The 18,159-nt window shown below is 34.9% G+C and overlaps 1 protein-coding gene across 2 annotated transcripts in view; it reads right to left on the reverse strand.

The window, feature by feature from the left end:
* The window catches only part of obe (activating signal cointegrator 1 complex subunit obelus), a 402,671-nt gene that overhangs the window by 55,647 nt on the left and 328,865 nt on the right, over positions 1-18,159 (reverse strand). For both annotated transcript variants that reach the window (XM_090379766.1, XM_090379764.1), the window contains exons 33-34: positions 13,047-13,237; positions 7,168-7,336 (exon numbers count right to left, since the gene is read on the reverse strand). In XM_090379766.1, coding sequence (XP_090235892.1) covers positions 7,168-7,336; positions 13,047-13,237 — 360 coding nt within the window. The remainder of the gene's footprint in view (positions 1-7,167; positions 7,337-13,046; positions 13,238-18,159) is intronic.

Below are 18,159 nucleotides of genomic sequence, written 5' to 3' on the forward strand. Positions count from 1 at the left end.
TAGTTATATTTAAATCTAGCCCTGGTATGGATAGTCTTGTATATAAAAATATAAGATACATATAAAAAAACAACAAATTAATGAAATTTTAAAAGTTGGAGAAATTGGCAAAGTTAGTGAAATTAATGAAAATTAACATACCTCTGCTACTCCTCAGAGGCTTTGAGCAGACATATAGCCATACTGGAGGAATGTATTATACATACCCATTTCTGTAAACTCTATACCAGTTTTGTTATTTGGTGGATAATTTGGAATTATAAGTTTTATGTACTTAATTTTAAATAAACAGGGTGGAATATTAAGATTTATGTACTTAATTTTAAATAAACAGGGTCAAACTGTGATAGCAGATTCAAAGCCCTAAGGGTATGTAACAGATTGAAATATCGTAGTATCTCACCTCCATGTCCTGTAGTGGTCAAACTGAAAATGTTCGATTTTCCCACCAATGTTTAGTTTTATGTGTGTGTGGTGCAGTTTATTGCGCAGTCATGCCAAGTTTAAACTGTGGCATGATAGTTAACTTTGCTGTAGGAAAAATCTCATGCTTTGCATTTCTGAGTGTGGGCTGGTGTTGGTTGCAATTTAAAGCTTGGTGTATTATTGTGGGAAGCAGATACAATATGATATCTAACCAGGCTAAAAATGATAGAAACAAATGGTAATAATTGTCATGGTGGTTATTAAAATGAAATAAAATAGGAAAAGATGGGATGATAGTTAAGTAAATTAAATTAAAATTAAACGTGTTAACAGCAGGGTATCCATAATTTAAAATTAATAATATATAAATACGATAAGTACTTATATATACAGGGTGTCTCAAAAATACACAGCATAACTTCAGGAATGAGTTCCTCATATGTAGACAATAAAAATATTTTATATCAACATAGTTCCGGAAATGCTTGGTTTCCGAGTTTTGAAGGTCTGTCTATGACACTTAACTGTTCACATCACCTTATAGTAATTGTTCAAAATGTCCACCTTCTGCCTGAATACAGGCCTCACATCGACGTCTCATGGACTCGCAAAGATGATGCCAAATTCCTGGCATGTTTCGTATTGTCTCACAACCTGCCACAATTCGATTGCGGAGAGTTTCCACATCAGCTACCAGAGTCGAATACACCAATGACTTTAAATGGCCCCACAAGAACAAATCTGGTGGGTTTAAATCATTGAGTGTGGAGGCCAGGCAGTTGGTCCACCTCTACCTATCCATTGACCAGTAGTCGTAGATCTTGATCGTCCTCTGTCTGCAGCATGAGATGTAAAGGTCCCATGTTCACAAAGGCGGCGATGGATACCTTTGAACGTTTTCCTGTCTGGACATCTTCGTTCTGGAAACCTTTCGTGGTACAAATGATGAGCCTCCAGAGCATTGCCGTCCACCAAACTGTACATAAAGTGCATATCCGCTTGCTCCTGATTTGAGTACATGGTCAGAATTGAAAACCACCAGATTCTGTCAATACCTTGTGATGAAGGAAATCACCTGTGGGAGATAAGACATTCCGGTTAATAACTCAGGAACTAAGCATTTCCGGAACTATGTTGATATAAAATATTTTTATTGTCTACATATGAGGAACTCATTCCTGAAGTTATGCCGTGTATTTTTGACACACACACACACACACACGCGCACACACACACACACACACACACACACACACACACACACACACACACACACACACACACACACACACACACGAGTATATATATCTAATATTAAAAAGTGTATATGTTATATGATAGATGATAGTTATTACAATAATATATTACATTTCATAATACAAATTATATATATACAGTATATAATAATTTTATTCTTTATATAGAGGTACTAAGTAAACATCAATTATAGATCACCACAAAATTAAAAAGGTACTGTACACATTTTTATAATGAAATAAACATATAAATAAAAAAAAAAAAAAAAAAATAAGTTTAAGTAAATTAAACCCAAATTATGTGGCACCCCGGTTGAAAACCACTAAATTAATTCAACTCGGTATAAGGCAAAACTACTGTAAAGTTTTAAAGCTCTTTAGTCACTTACAACTACGGTGTGGTTTGTGAGTGACTAAAGAGCCAATCAAAATAATTTTGGGATTTAGCCGCTTGTGCAAGCCCATGCTGGAATGTGAAATGATTAAATGTAAATTCCCACGATTTTCTAGAAATATATTTTAAATCAATTTGATAAATAATTTGTAGATTTGATAAATAAATGTAGATTATATAATTTGTAGAATAATTTGAATTTGATAAATAATTTGTAGTAAGATGAAATATGAAAATTTTATGTTGACAAGTATAAAATATGTTATTAAATATGATATTTTTTGAAATTATGACCTAATGTGTAAAATATGATGAAATATGAAATTACAAACATGCTTCTTTAGGATCCTCAGACCATGTAACATGGACACACTAAGTTTCATGCCATTATGAATGGAAAATGAATATGACAATACATAAAAATCCGGACCCTAGTGATCACAATGTACTGATGTGGGATTTACTTAAAGATGTAACTACCATCAAGGCTAAAGGGAAGGGCTTTTGCTTTCATACAGTGACTACAGAGGTCTCAGACAGTTTTTAAATTCTGTACAGTGGGATCAACTGATGATGCTACCAACATTGAATTCTAAATGGGAAGCCTTCAGGGACTTAATCTTGGAGGATACTAGGCTTATCATTCCAACTAAGAAATACTGTTCAAGGTTCAGGCCTAAATGGATGTCAGATGAATTAATATGCTCGTGGCAAAGAAGAAAAATGTATGGGATGCATATAAATTATCAGGTGACACAGAAGCCTATGGCAGATATAAGCTTGTCTGTAATCAAGTCACAAAGGAGGTTAGGCAGGCAAAGGCAGATTACAAGAAATCTTTGGCAAAGGATGCAAAAAAAAAACAAACAGCAAAGAGTTCTTTACTTATGTAAACTCTAGAAGGAGAGGAATGAATCAGATTGGACCATTTAACATAAATGGGTTGACTACTGATGATCATGCTCAGGTAACTGATAAACTGAATGAGTATTTTGCATCTACATTCACACATGAAGAGTTATTCAATGAGGGGGGATGCCAGAAGTTTATCAAACTCTGACAGATAAGTGATTTTGTAATAACTGAGAGCAAAGTGGAGGAGAAATTTTTGAAGTTAAACATAAGGAAGGCACCTGGGGTGGAGGGGATCTATCTAGTTATAATAAAGGAAGTAAGGAGGCAGTAATAAAGGAAGTAAGGAATAAAGGAAGCAGCAAAGGAAGTAAGCAAACCCTTAGCCATAATTATGAGAGCGCTCTTGGATTCAGGGGCGGTCCCCATGGACTGAAGGTGTGCAAATGTATCACCAATTTACAAAGGGGGTTCACAAAAGGTGACACAAGTAACTATAGACATGTTAGTTTAACTTCTGTTCTGGGGGAAAATAATGGAGTCACTGATTAAAGAAGAATTGCAGATCATCTAGACAAGACTGCAGTAATAGTTAAGACACAGCATGGGTCTGTTAAAGGGAGGTCTTGTCTGACCAATTTGATTGGATACTATGATGTAGTCACAAAGGAACTGAATGTCAAAAATAATTTTGATATCATATACTTGGATTTCAGGAAAGCATTTGATACTGTTGCACATGGAAGACTGCTGTACAAATTGGAGAGGTATGACATTAAGGGGAAGTTGCTACAATGGATAAAGGGATGGTTGAGTGGGAGACAACAGAGAGTGATAATCGGTGGACACTGCTCTTCATGGACAAATGTTATTAGTGTAATTCCCCAGGGTTCTGGGCCCATTGTTGTTTTTTATATTCATCAATGATATTGATGAAGATATATCAGGCTTAATGCCAAGTTTGCAGATGATACAAAGTTTGTCAGGGTTGTTAATGACAGTATGCTACTCCAACTGGATCTAAATAAGTTGGGGTTGCCGACCGGGCTAGCCGGGTGGGTAAAGTGCCTGCCTAGCAACCCAAAGGTTGCGGGTTCGATTCCTGCCTCGGGCTTGGATCAGAGTACTGCAAAAACCTTGGGAGGTGCATTATGGCCACAGAAGCCTATGCGCCAACAACTAAAAAAAAAAAAAAAGGAAGAAAAAGATAAGTTGGGCAAATGAGCTGAGAAGTGGCAACTGAAGTTTAACATTGACAAATGCAAAGTACTGTATAGGGGTAGCAATAACCCAAGAGAAACATACCAACTGTGTGGTACTACACTCAGAGAAGTGGAAAGTGAAAAAGATCTGGGGATAACTGTGCAGTCAAATATGAAGTTTGCTGAGCAGTGCAGACGGGCTGCCAGAGCAGGTCATGGAGTCTTGTCAATGATATATAGGAATTTTGCTAGCAGCGACAGGGAGGTGATTATCCCATTGTACAAGGCAATGGTCAGGCTACACCTAGAGTACCGTGTACAGATCTGGAGGCCTCATTTTAGGAAGGATGTGGAGTTGCTAGAATGAGTACAAAGAAGGGCAACAAGATTGGTGAGGGGAACAAAGGGGTGTTGCTCAGATGAAGAACACGAGGGGACATAGATTCAAATTGAGGAAAGACAGTTGCAGAATAGATGTGTGGAAATTTGCCTTTAGCCAGCGGGTGGTTGAGTGTTAGAACAGACTTCGATCTTTTGTTGTGGAAGTTGATAGCCTAATTAATTTAGGGCTGTGCTGTACAGGCATTGGGAATGGAGGGGTGAAATGGAAGGGTTTTTTTTCGGGCTGATGCTGCATAAGCTTGCTTTCTTGCATAGTATGCCAATGCTAATACTAACCTTGAATAATATTTGAATGCTTCTTTCAATCCTAACTACAGATTTTCCATTTTTATACATTTTATTCCCATTAAAACATTATCCTTGGTGCCATATTTTTAAAAACTTTGAAAGAACATATTTATTGGTACTTTACTATATGATTTTTCAGGATCAACTAATTCTAAATACAGATCCTTATCCTGTTCTCATGATTATTCTATTTGTCTTAGGGTTGATGTTTGATCCTAGCATCCTCTGTTTGGCCTCTAAAAAAACAAGATAAATTACAGGGTCCTGAGTTAAAATAAAATCCTATTACATGATGAAAGAAAATATAGTGTTACTATGAGTTTTTCCATCATGTAATAGGATTTTATTTTTTTAATATTTTCTTACTGCTAAATGAAGAAATTTCAGGGCAAAATGTTGAAACATTTCATTTGTTAATGTTGTAAGTATATTTTCTAATTTAATTTTTGCAGAACACTGGTCAATGACTGTACAAGTATTAAAACAACTGGTCTTCATGGACTAATGTTATTAGTAGAGTATCCGAGGGTTCAGTGTAGCTCATTGTTGTCTTCTATTTTGATGAAGGTGTATCAGGCTTAACATATAAGTTTTCTGCAGATGATATAAAGGTTGGCAGGGTGGCTAATGACAGTAATCAAAGTAAGCTACTGCAACAAGGTCTAGAAAAATTAGACAGATGGGGTGAGAAATGGCAGTTGAAGTTTAATATTGACAAATGCAAGGTACTGTGTATGGGTAGTAATAATCCCAGGTTAACCATAATTATGAGAGCGTCCTTAGACTCAGGGAAAGTTCCCACGGGCTGGAGATGTGCAAATGTATCCCCAATTCACAAAGGGTGATCGAAGGGTGACACGAGTAATTACAGACCAGTTAGTTTAACTTCTGTTCCGGGTAAAATAATGGAGTCACTGGTTAAAGATGCATTGCAGGATCATCTGGACAAGACTGCAGCAATAATTCAGACACAGCATGGGTTTGTTAAGGGAAAGTCTTGTCTGACAAATTTGATAGGATATTATGATGTGGTTACAAAGGAACTGGATGCAAAAAATAATTTTGATATCATATATTTGGATTTCAGGAAAGCTTTTGACACTGTTGCACATGGAAGACTATTGTACAAATTGGAGCAGAATGGTATTAAGGGTAAGTTGCTACAATGGATAAAAGGATGGTTAAGTGGGAGAAGACAGAGGGTGGTAATCAATGGGTGCTGCTCTTCTTGGACTAATGTTATTAATGGAGTCCCACAGGGTTCGGTGTTAGGTCCACTGTTGTTTTGTATATTTTTCAATGATATTGATGAAGGTATATCAGGCTTAATGTGATGATATAAAGGTTGGCAGGGTTGTTAATGACAATAATGGCAGTGTGCTTCTGCAACAGGATCTAGATAATTTGGGCAGATGGGCTAAGAAGTGGCAACTGAAGTTTAACCTTGACAAATGCAAAGTACTGCATATGGGTAGAAGTAACCCCAGAGAAACGTACCAACTGTGTGGTACTACACTTAAGGTGGTAGAAAATGAAAAAGACCTGGGAGTAATTGTGCAGTCAGATATGAAGTTTTCTGAGAAATGTAGACAGGCTGCCAGGGCAGGTCATGGGGTTTTGTCAATGATATATAGGAATTTTGCTAGCAGGGAAAAGGAGGTGATTATTCCTCTGTATAAGGCAATGGTCAGGTACAGGTCTGGAGGCCTCATTTTAGGAAGGATGTAGATTTGCTTGAGCGTGTACAGAGAAGGGCAACAAGATTGGTGAGGGGAATGAAGGGATCCTCTTACCAAGAGAGGCTTAAGTTCTGCAAATTGCAGTGGCTGGAGACTAGGCACCTGCACGGTGATCTGATTGAGGTGTATAAAGCCTTGAATGGGTTGAGACACTGAATTCTGATGGGATCCTTCCACCTGTTCAGATTACGAACCTAAGGGGGCATAAATTCAAATTAAGAAAAGACAGATGTAGAATAGATGTGCGGAAATTTGCCTTTAGCCAGCCGGTGGTTAATTGCTGGAACAAACTTCCATCTGTCGTTGTGGAAGTTGATAGGTTGAATAAATTTAAGGAGGAACTGGACAGGCATTTGAAGGGAATGGTGTGATTTTTTTGTTTTTTTTTGTTGATGCTGCATAAGCTCATACACTTGCTTTCTTGCATCACATGCCACTACTACTACTACTATTCTACAATGACATAATGGCCTTAATATCTCCCATGACATGCTACTAATTAGCTTAGCTCGCAGCATGCCACAGTATAAATGAAACTTTTTTTTTTGTGTTTTGCCTAAAAATAAATGTATAGCAGTAAAAAAGATAGTTAATAAAAAAAGACTTACTTGCAAAATTCGAATAGCTTGATCTAATACTGACTTAAGATCAGTAAGATAATCCGTACAGGGCTGTTGAAGATGGCTGAAGTGAGACTGAAATAAGAGATGAGCTTTAGTATGAGGGCTATCATACGTATAAGGATTTACCTCCAGTGGACAGTCCTTAGCCAGTTCTCTAAAGGATGATATTAAAAGACATTTGTGCTTTTATTCTAAGCAATACCAATTTTGACTATCTTATATTTCAGATGGGCAACTTTTATTTCTTTTTTTTGAACATAAAGATAATGTATAATAAAAGTTGTTTTGTTTACAAATCATCTACTCAGGTGTATTAAAATACTGCTGTTTAGTACTAAAAACAACAATATACCAAAGTAACACTAACTGACAATTTATAGCATAAAATTATCTAAAGCCATTTTAATAATATTAACCACCTTCAAAAACTGACAGAACCAACTTTTCTTCTTCCTCATTTATTCCTTTGACTTCCATTTTCTGGAACAACTTTTCTTTATACATATTTCCTGAAAATTAAAACAAGTATCTTCTTTCACTTTCTTAACCTTCAACCCATGCATGGTACTAAGTACTGTAGGCTCCAATATCTCTCATGCTTGAGATTTACATAAAAAAAAAAAAAATCTACAAAACAGTTGAAATATTAAAAGTACTACTAAAATGCAAACCTATAAAATAGCTACAATACTATTTAAGTACTGTTTGTATTCAGCTAAATATCCTATTTATAATTACCTAATTATAATGTTATCGGTGGAATCTTTCAGGGTTCGGTGCTGGGCCCCTTACTCATTTATACCATACTATTAATATAAACAATAAAAAATATGGTTTAAAACATTTATTAACAAGATCAATGAAGGCATATTGGTTATAAATGGGCTGTCTAAGTTTTCAGATGATACAAAGGTTGGCAAAATGGTTAATGATAGGAATCAGGACATACAAATGCAGCAAGAGCTAGATAAATTAGGCAGATGAGCTGAGAACTGGCAAATGAGGTTTGGAATTGGTAAATGCAAGATACTGCATATGGAAAGCAGTAATCCCAGAATAGCAATACCAATTAGGCAGTACCACAGTCGAGGTGGTGGAAAACAAAAGATACCTAGGGAAACTGCACAGTCCAACACGAAGCTTTCAGAGCAGTGCAGACAGATTACTAGAACAGCTTAAGGGAATCTGTCAATGATATACTGAAACTTTGCTAGCAGGCAAGGGGATGATTATCCCATTGAACAAGGCAATAGTTACGTCACATCTTGAGCACTGCATGCTGACCTGGAAGCCTCATTTTAAGAGGGATGTGGACCTCTTGGAATGGGTGTAGAGAACAACCAGATTAGTCAAGGACACAAAATGATACTCTTACCATTAAAGAATTAGCTCTGCAAATTGCAACACTTGGAAAGGGAGCACCTGCAAGGAGACCTGATTAAAGTGTTTAAGGCTTTAAATGGATTGAGTGAACTAAATGGTAGCATCTTTGCTTTTTTTCCGACAACTCACATAAGGGGATATAAATTAAAAAAAGGATGGCTGGAGGATAAATGTGTGAAAATTTGCTTTCAGCCAGAGAGGAATTCATTGTTGGAAGAAACTTCCATCTGATGTTGTGGAAGTGGATAGTTTGAATAAATTTAATGAAGGATTAGACATATTATTAGAGGGGATAAAACATATGTGGTGGATTTTTTTTTTTTTTTGTTGTTGTTGTTGTTATTGATACCGTATAACCTTGCTTCCTTGCAAATTTATACAGCATCACAGTATCTTCGTTTGCCACTACTAATATTAATACGACTAACATGTCCCATAAGAAATACCAATTTTGTGGATAGTTAAATGTCGATCACTCCTGATCAGATCAGATTATTAATAAGTGAATCACTGGTTTCTGAAGTTTAAGGGCAAACAGAGCAAAGGTCATCTTTAACAGACAAGTGGGCCTCTTTAAACTTTGAAAAGCCTTTGAATGACACATAATGCCTTCTCAAAATTTGATGCAAATAAGCCATTTAGTAAAATCACTCATTTTAAAATGCAGTGAAATGTAAAAATTTCCTATTTAATATGCAAATTCAGACCGACTGTAGATAAACAGATGATTTGTTTATCACTATGTCTAGATGAGCTACTAACATGTTGTGACAGATCACAAACAACTCACTATGAAACCACAATTTCAAAGTACAAAGTCAGTTCACAAACCTTTTGATCACACCTTGTACAGATGTAATTTGTTGATAGTGTATTAAAAGAGCCTTTAAAACTTATACATACATTCATATTTTCCTTTCTTTCCTCACATAAAAAATGTTTGTATAGGCAAAATACTTCCATAGCAGATTTAATTTTATATTATGATTTCTATCCATAAAGTATTTTAAAATGGCCTTTGAATTATAATAAAGACATATGTAACACTATACTCTGCTTCAAAGAAGCAAAAAATTCAGTTCCTGTATTCAATGATACATGGGAAAAAAAATTATTTTTTAAAATTTTATGCAAAAAAAAAAAAAAAGCAATCTACTTCATTACCAAGAAGTAAGGTGCATTTCTTTTATGTTTATAAAAGAGGAAAGCTTTTGATAATGATTTCATCTTAATCTTAAGTTAATGAATCTTTCAAAATTTGGGAAGGCATTATGTGTCATTCAAAGGCTTTTCAAAGTTTAAAGAGGCCCACTTGTCTGTCAAAGATGACTTTTGCTCTGTTTGCCCTTAAACTTCAGAAACCAGTGAATCACTTATTAATGATCTGATCAGGAGTGATTGACATTTAACTATCCATGAAATTGGTATTTCTTATGGGACATGTTAGTCGCATTAGTATTAGTAGTGGCAAACGAAGATGCCGACACTATAAACTTTCTTGCAAGGAAACAAGCTGTATAAGCTTGTTTCCTTGCAAGTTTCACAACAGTGCAATGATTTGGAGACAAAAGGAACCTCAAATATTCAGAGTTAAAAAAATTAAGAAAATTCATTAACTTTATTCTAGAAATCATTTTGACAGTGCATAGATAAATTCTCAGATGGCAAAAAGGCCTCTTTAAATTTTCTCATTATGAATTTTCTTAATCTGTCAATCAGGTTAATAGTTCATATTTCTGTTTGAAGGTGTGGCCCTTATATTCTAACATTGTCTGACCCATTTGTGAAAAGATTAGATAGTAGTAGTATTAATTAGTAGTTTAAAATGATGCAAGGAAGCAAGCATATATACAATCAGCAAAAAAAAAAAAAAAAAAAAACTACTACACACCTCATCTGACCATCCCCTCTAATAATTTGTTTAATTCTACCTTAAATTTATTCAAACTGCCCACCTCTACAACACCATACATCAATTTGTTCCAACAATCATAAAATGTTTATTCTGCATCCATCTTTTTATATTTTTTTCAATTAAAATTTATGGCCCTTTATGTCACTGGTCTTTATCCTTCTCCATTACCTTGAGTGTGGTACCATGCAATTAGTATAGTACTCTGGGATTGCTACATCCATTATGCATTTTTCAATATTAAAACTCAATTGCCACTTTTAAGCCCACTGGCCAATTTATCCACATTTTGCAGCACCCTGATTTTTGTCATTAACCACTCTGCTAACCTTTGTATCATCTGCAAACTTTGCTATTATGAAGTTTTTAAAATAAAAATAAAATAATAAATAATAATAACAACAAATAAAAATTTTATTTGTTGCTTTTTTTACATTTTGTTTCTAAAAATTCATAAAATACCATAAAAGAGAGTGCTCTATGTTTATTGCTTTGAATTTTCAAAAATTAGTTGTACTGGATCAGCTTTAGACTTATGTTTCAGACATTTAGACTTGAAAAGCTATTGCAGTATGATGTTATAAAATTTAGTTTTGGTTTCTACAATTCTTAACATTAACTGAATGTTAATTAAATTTGAACTGAAAAGGGGGGAAAAACCAGATGCAATATACATATCTATGTTCTTTTAAAAGAGTAGGATTATTCCTAGGGCAAGTTAATAAAAGCTTTGTGTGACTATTGGTCTAGATTAAAGTCATGTTTTAATGTAGCCAGGCCAATTCACAAGCCAGAATAGAATGTGATGTGAGAGTAGTACAGCTGGAACAGTGTTCTGTAAACAGAAGTGCTACTATTGATTTTTATAGTTTCAATCTGCTGAAAGCCTCTCTTAGTGGGAATGACAGCAACATTAAAGAAATGACAGAAAAAGTAGTGATTAGTGAAAATAGTATATTATTATAAGATTACAATTACCAAAATGCAAGACCTTGCATACACCAATGCTTACACCAACAGACCCTTAAATAAGCTTAATTTACTTAATACAAATCAGGCTGACATCCTACAAAAAGAATTTAATTGACAGTTATTTAAAAAAATAATGTTTTATGATTTGCCATACAGCTATAAACCATAGCAAGAGATGGAAGAATTTTGCAAATGTCTCAAAGTCTATTGCTACATCTTGTACCAGCACTCAGCACTTAAAATCACATTCAGCAATATCTATAAAATGTCTGTGGGAAAAATGTATTTGCCTAAATAGTAATACTAATGCTGTACAATCGAAATGATGAAAAAGCAAAAAGAAAATTAGAGATATACTATAGATCAAATGAATGTGATGACTATGATGACAACATATAAATGAATGGACAAAGCAATTATGAATGTGATATCATGAGGCCTTTGATTTTCCAGAAATAAACTGGGACTTATTTGTGAGTCACTCACACACAGCAATATATTTCGGCTCAGTTCTAATTATGGCTTATAGAGAGCATGCCTCTGTCAAGCCAGAGGCTAAACTAGAAATTATGATGACAGATCAGTAAGTTTCGAAATTGGCTCTTGTAGAAATTTCTCACATTTTAAACAGATAATAGAGTAGCCTTTCAGTTATGATATTTGTTTAAAAGCAGTGGCTCTTTAAGAAGCTCATGATTAAGGGATGTTTGTTTCATCTTGCATATTAAAACTGGTTTTTTACTCACAACAGTTGAAATATTGCTGACTAAAAAACACATGGGACAAGATAATCCTCAATTAAAAAAAAAGAAAAAAAAATTCACTTTATACTCTAGCAGGATCAAAGTTTATTTCTGGAAGTCAGAGGAGTTTAGAATTAGTTAACTCAAATATACCAGTACAAGCCGGTATCGACTACTTGGCTATGTCAAGCACTAAGCATCTATTTTTCCATTACTGCAACTTCTTGATTTCGTTTAGAGCAGAGGTTAACACCTGCTCTGTCCTCTTGTAAAAATTATACATCTTGGATCTGATTTAATCAACTCAGACATGGTTCTCGGTGATATTCTCTCAGCTTTTTTCAAAGAGTATTTCACTGGATTCATAGTATTAGAATTCATTGAAATAAATTCCAATGCTAACAGCCTTGATCAGTTCTGGCTGTGCTTCAACAACCAGATCTACAGCAGTAGTCATTCTCCAGATATCACTACATTTTTCAATCGTGAAAGACATACTGTATGGAAATTCCTAATGGCCAGAGCAATTTAAAATGTTCATTGGATATTTCCTTGTTTTGTACAATGCTATAAGAGTTACTTGATTTTCTCTGTCCCACTGCATACTAACTTGTACAAAGAGAGAAACATAATTACTACTAATTATTTTGATACATATCACACAAAGAATATATTAATTCTGCAATTAGAGGTTCAAGTATTTGTTTAGGCATTTCACTACTCAAAATTTGTAACAGTATTCATGGAATACTGTAAGTGAATATTAACAACTGCAAGTAACACAATAATTATTATGAATATTACTGACTGAAACTTATGCAATAATAATGTGAAGATTAACAAATAAGACTTACGCATTTATTGCATCTTCATTATGTCTTACTGGTAATTCATCATACTCTTGAACATCACATAATACTGAAATTGCCTTTTCTAAATCTATTTCAGGTCCTAATTTTTCTTTAAACATTTGAACTGTCTGATGGTTAAGGTAGTAAAAAGATGCAATACGTCCTAGCACAGTAGCTGAAACACTTCTGTCATCCTGGTGAATTAATTTTATATTATCAGAGATACAAATGACATTTTTAAAATCAGATTTTTACTAACAACATTTACTTAAAACACACAGCTAAGAACAATTGCTTGTGAAATATCATAAATTATAATGTTAAATATTAGAGGGTATATCACATTATTATTTCTAAACTTGTGATATGCTTATGCCAAGAAAAGACATGCAATTTGGTCTAAAAATCTAAGTGTTGATGAAGATGAGCATGTGACTAGCATTTTTCAGCTGCTGATATAGTTTAAGCACATCAACATCTTATAACAAATTACCCCACTGGGTATTATGTCTGTATGAGTTTGAGTTCATGGGCTTATTTGTATGTTGTGAGGGCTGAGAAATCCAGAATAACTCATGGGGGAAATCCTACTCCCTTCGACTGAGATCAGCTGACTACAGCTCCAAGTGAAGACACCTCTAAGAATTTCTCCAATGGGATTTGAACCAAGACCTCCTCAAACAAGTCACAAGAGGTGAAACTGATATACTGTTACAGAAATGTGAATTTTGGCATATTGTTATTGTCATTAGCTAGTCTGTGCTATGTACTATAGTTGTGAATTTGTTGAGTGATGTGATTGCACTGTGACAGTTTATTCATGGAAGTTGGTATGGCGTATTAAGGTCAACTTTGCCCAGGTCATAGAATAAAGATTTAGATAGTCGATACTTTCACTGAACAGACTCAAGGAGTATTATTTAAAAAAAAAAAAAAAAAAAACACTTCTTTTTTTTATAAGATTTTTCCACCTCGTGACAGTTACTGGTACCAAGTGTATGGGGTGGCTGGTTGTGTCCGGTTACTATTATTATTGTTGTTACTGTTGTTCAAGGAACCCTCTTACTGTCCTACAGGTGTTCGGGATCGTGGCTTTCTGGAGTTCCATGCAAGTGTTCTTTGGGAGACCTATTGTTGCTAGGTTCTTATGGAAGCTCTTTGGTACCATGCCAGTGGTTGACACAATGATTGGGATGGTCATTACTTGCTTCATATGCCACATATCTTTGACTTTCTGTTTTAGATCTGAGTGCTTCCTGACCTTTTCCTTGTATATTTTCTGTAGTTTGCTGATGTTGGGCACTGCTGTGCAGATCAGGTAGGTAGCCATTTCTTTCTTGTCAATGAGGGTTATGTCTGGTCTGTTGTGTAAAATGGTTTTGTCTGTTATGATGGCACAATCCCAGTATAGTCTGTGAGTAGAGGTCTCTAGTATGGCCTGAGGCTTTTACTTGTAATACAGTAAACTTTCTTTGACCAGCTGGTATTTTTATTACCACTACTTTTACCAGATCATTGAATACAGATTTATAACAGTCAATACTTTCACTGAACAGATTGGGTGATGAGACTGGGGGAGGATTATTATTATTAATAGTAGTAGTGGCATATGATGCAAAAAAAAAAAAAAAAAGCTTATAAAGCATCAGCCACAAAAAAAAAAAAAAAAAATCCCACATCACCCATCCATCATCTCCAATAATTTTAGTTCTTCCTTGAATTTTGAATTACCCACTTCCACAACACAGATGGAAGTTTGTTCCAACAATCAACCACCCACAGCTGAAGGCAAACCTCCATACATTTATTCTGCAACCAACCTTCCTCAATTTCATTTATGTTCCCTCATATGTGTAGTCTGAGTAAGAGGAAGAATGCTGTCAGCATTGAACTTGCTCAATTTATCCAAGGCCTTAAAAACCTCAATCAGATCAGTTTGCAGGTGCTTGGTCTCCAGACTGCAACTTGCAGGACTGAAGCCTTTCTTGGTAAGAACACCCTTTTGCTCCACCTGGTTTCCCTTCTCTGTACCCATTCGAGGATATGTACATTCCTCCTAAAGTGAGGCTCAGACCTGTATACAGTATTCAGATGTGGCCCAACCATTGCCTTATACAGTGGAATAATCAACTACTTATCCCTGTTAGCAAAGTTCCTGTATATCATTAACAAAACCCTATGAGCTGTACTGGCAGCCTGCTTGCATTGCTTGGAGAACTTTATATCTGACTGCACAATTACCTCCAGGTCTTTTTCATTTTCCACTACCCTGAGTATAGTACCATACAGTTGGTATGTTAGTCTGGGATTATTGCTACGATACATGGTACCTTGCATTTGTCAATGTCAAAGTTCAACTGCCATTCGGCCCATTTACCTAATTTTTTAATATCTTGCTGCAGTAGCTTATCCTGATTACTGTCATTAACCACCCTGCCAACCTTTGTATCGTCTGGAAACTTAAACATTAAGCCTCATATACCTTCATTAATATTATTAATAAATATAGAAAACAACAATGGGCCCAGCACTGAACCCTGGGGTCTTCCCTAATAACATTAGTCCATGAAGACCAGTGCCCATGCAGTGGTTAAATTATACAAGTCATCATGGAGATTGTATTCCATGATGGCATTATAATTTAACCACTGCAGCATATGACACTTATTAATTATCATCATCATCATCATCATTCTACTCTTCCGTTTAGCACGGGGTGAGTCCATATTTGGATATCAACCTCCATTGTTTTCGGTCTTTTGAATCTCTCCTTATTAATTATCACTTAATTTAGAAGAAAAGTCTGTAAATGCCATTCAGGCAGTGCTGGAATGCAGATTCAAAGCATTCCACCTAAAGCTGGATCTCTATTAAATATCTTCCTTTTTTGATTTTTAAAAGTCCAAAGATATGCAACTGTGAATTCAGCATATTTATATTAATAAAATTTACAATTTGTATTGATTGCATGAGGACTTCAGTCATTCTTGGAGACAACTATTTTGCTATTAAATGCTTACCGTGTAAATGTTGTTGTTGTTATTTGGTTTTTAGGAGCATTAGCAACTAAGGCCATATTGCTCCAGGAATATGCGGTGATCATTCCCTGACCTTTCCGCATCCTCCGTATTTGGTGGTGACGTGTAAATACAACATGTAATGTCATGTTTATTACTGTCATTATTTGGCAGGGCAGCAATGCCCAAGCAATGTTCTGCTGATGATGGCCAAACAACAAAACAAAGTTTAAAGTAATTACATTATACTTCACAAAAAAAAAAAAAAAAAAACTATTCTTTTTTCTCAGGTGAAACGTATTCTTTTTCTCAGGCAGACAATCAAGTTGTGATTCCTTTTTATCATCAGCTACAGACAAATTTAAAGTGTTCATTTCAACATTAGCTTTATAAACAAAATCAAGCAATGTTTCTTGAATTTCTTTATCAATATTTTAACACTAATATTGTGTTCATTAAAGGAATGTTCAGAATGAAACACTGCATAATTACAGTTATTCAACAAAGTATGAAAAAACTAAGCACTTTTATCACTCATAGACTGAAGACTGACTGGTTCATGGCATTAACTTTCTCTATTTATATCCCTCAGGAATTGTTCTAGAACATTTTTTATGCAACTACATATTTCTAGTCCTTACCAAAAAAAATTTTCATAAAAAATGTTAAGCTAACTATGTTGACTAGGTCAACTATGTTTCATGGAATTGCAACACAAGTAGCAACTCCATGAAATAGCTCTTACGTGATAAAGATGCCGACTACTTTTTTTTTCTTCTTTTTTTGCCTAGTTGACACTTCAACTTACTTTCTTCAGTGAACTTCTTAAGATTTCAGTTGTCTTGAAAAGACATTAAAGATTTAAATTTGTCTTTATCAGTTGGTGATATGTGTGTACAGCAGCAACATCCATGAAATGATACTACACTACACTATCGGAATGCCATGCTTAAGCTCAGACAGGTTGATAGGTAGATTATACAGCAACCAGTAAAACTTTTCTGCAGAATGGTTTAGAAATACTGTTTTAAACAACCTGAATATGCAGGAATCCTGTGGAAATTCTGATAAAGCAGTGCTGTATTTTCAAGTTGCAACTTGAAAATACAGATAAACTTATATAGATAAACTTCTAGAAAACCTCAACATAGCATAATTTTTTTTTAAAAATAAAAACTGCCTTTTAGCACAAACACTTTGGCAATTTGAATTGTATAAACAATTCAAATTGCATATTTATGAAGTTTTACTATGACCTCAAAAAGTATTTGTATCTCTCTCTCTCTGACACTAGGGTTGGGATGTTTGGGCTGGTAGCAAGGAAACTCAGACCGATGGGTATTAGAAATGCTGCTGTCATGATAACAATTCTTGCTAAGATCATTACAAGCTTGCTTTTGGAATGTAATATTTTTGGAAGACATCACCATGCTAATACATATGATTTATATTACAAATAAATAAATATTGACATAGATTTCTACTCAAGACAAAATTATTTTAATTCTCCACTTCTGCTTCAGTTTCTTAAAATTGAGTTTTGTTCAAGTTATAAGGTTTCCAAATTTATTTCTCATAAAAATACACCAGATACAGAAATGAAATAAGTTAACTTTTTCAACAATCTCCTAGAATGGACACACACTTTTCACCCACGCTGTGAAGTTTTTTTTGGAGGTGTGTTTAGCCCATTAGTGAAAAGCTGAAGCAGCTGCATGTCAGCTAGGAAAAGTTCTGCCACAAAGAGAATCCTTCGTCATTGGAAACAACCAAAAGTCAATAGGGGCAAGATCATGCAAGGATGGAGGATGTAGGATAATAAAAAAATTTGGCTCCATAGCAACACAATGGGGCAAGAGAACTGTCCAGATGGAAATGAATATGATTCAGACTGTGCAAACATTTCTTCTGAAATGCTGGGAGAAACTTTTCTTGTATAACAATTATTCCATTAATATCCCAGAAAACAGCAAACATCATTTTCTCTGAACTTGCAGCAACATGGAATTATCTGGGCACACAGTGCTCCGCATGCTTCCATGTGGACTGATGCTTGGTTTCAGGACTGAACAGTGGAATCTGTCTTATCCATCGTTACA

Source organism: Mastigoproctus giganteus, chromosome 8 (genome assembly GCF_048544385.1).
Source record: "Mastigoproctus giganteus isolate SK-2022 chromosome 8, ASM4854438v1, whole genome shotgun sequence".
Lineage (NCBI taxonomy): Eukaryota > Metazoa > Arthropoda > Arachnida > Uropygi > Thelyphonidae > Mastigoproctus > Mastigoproctus giganteus.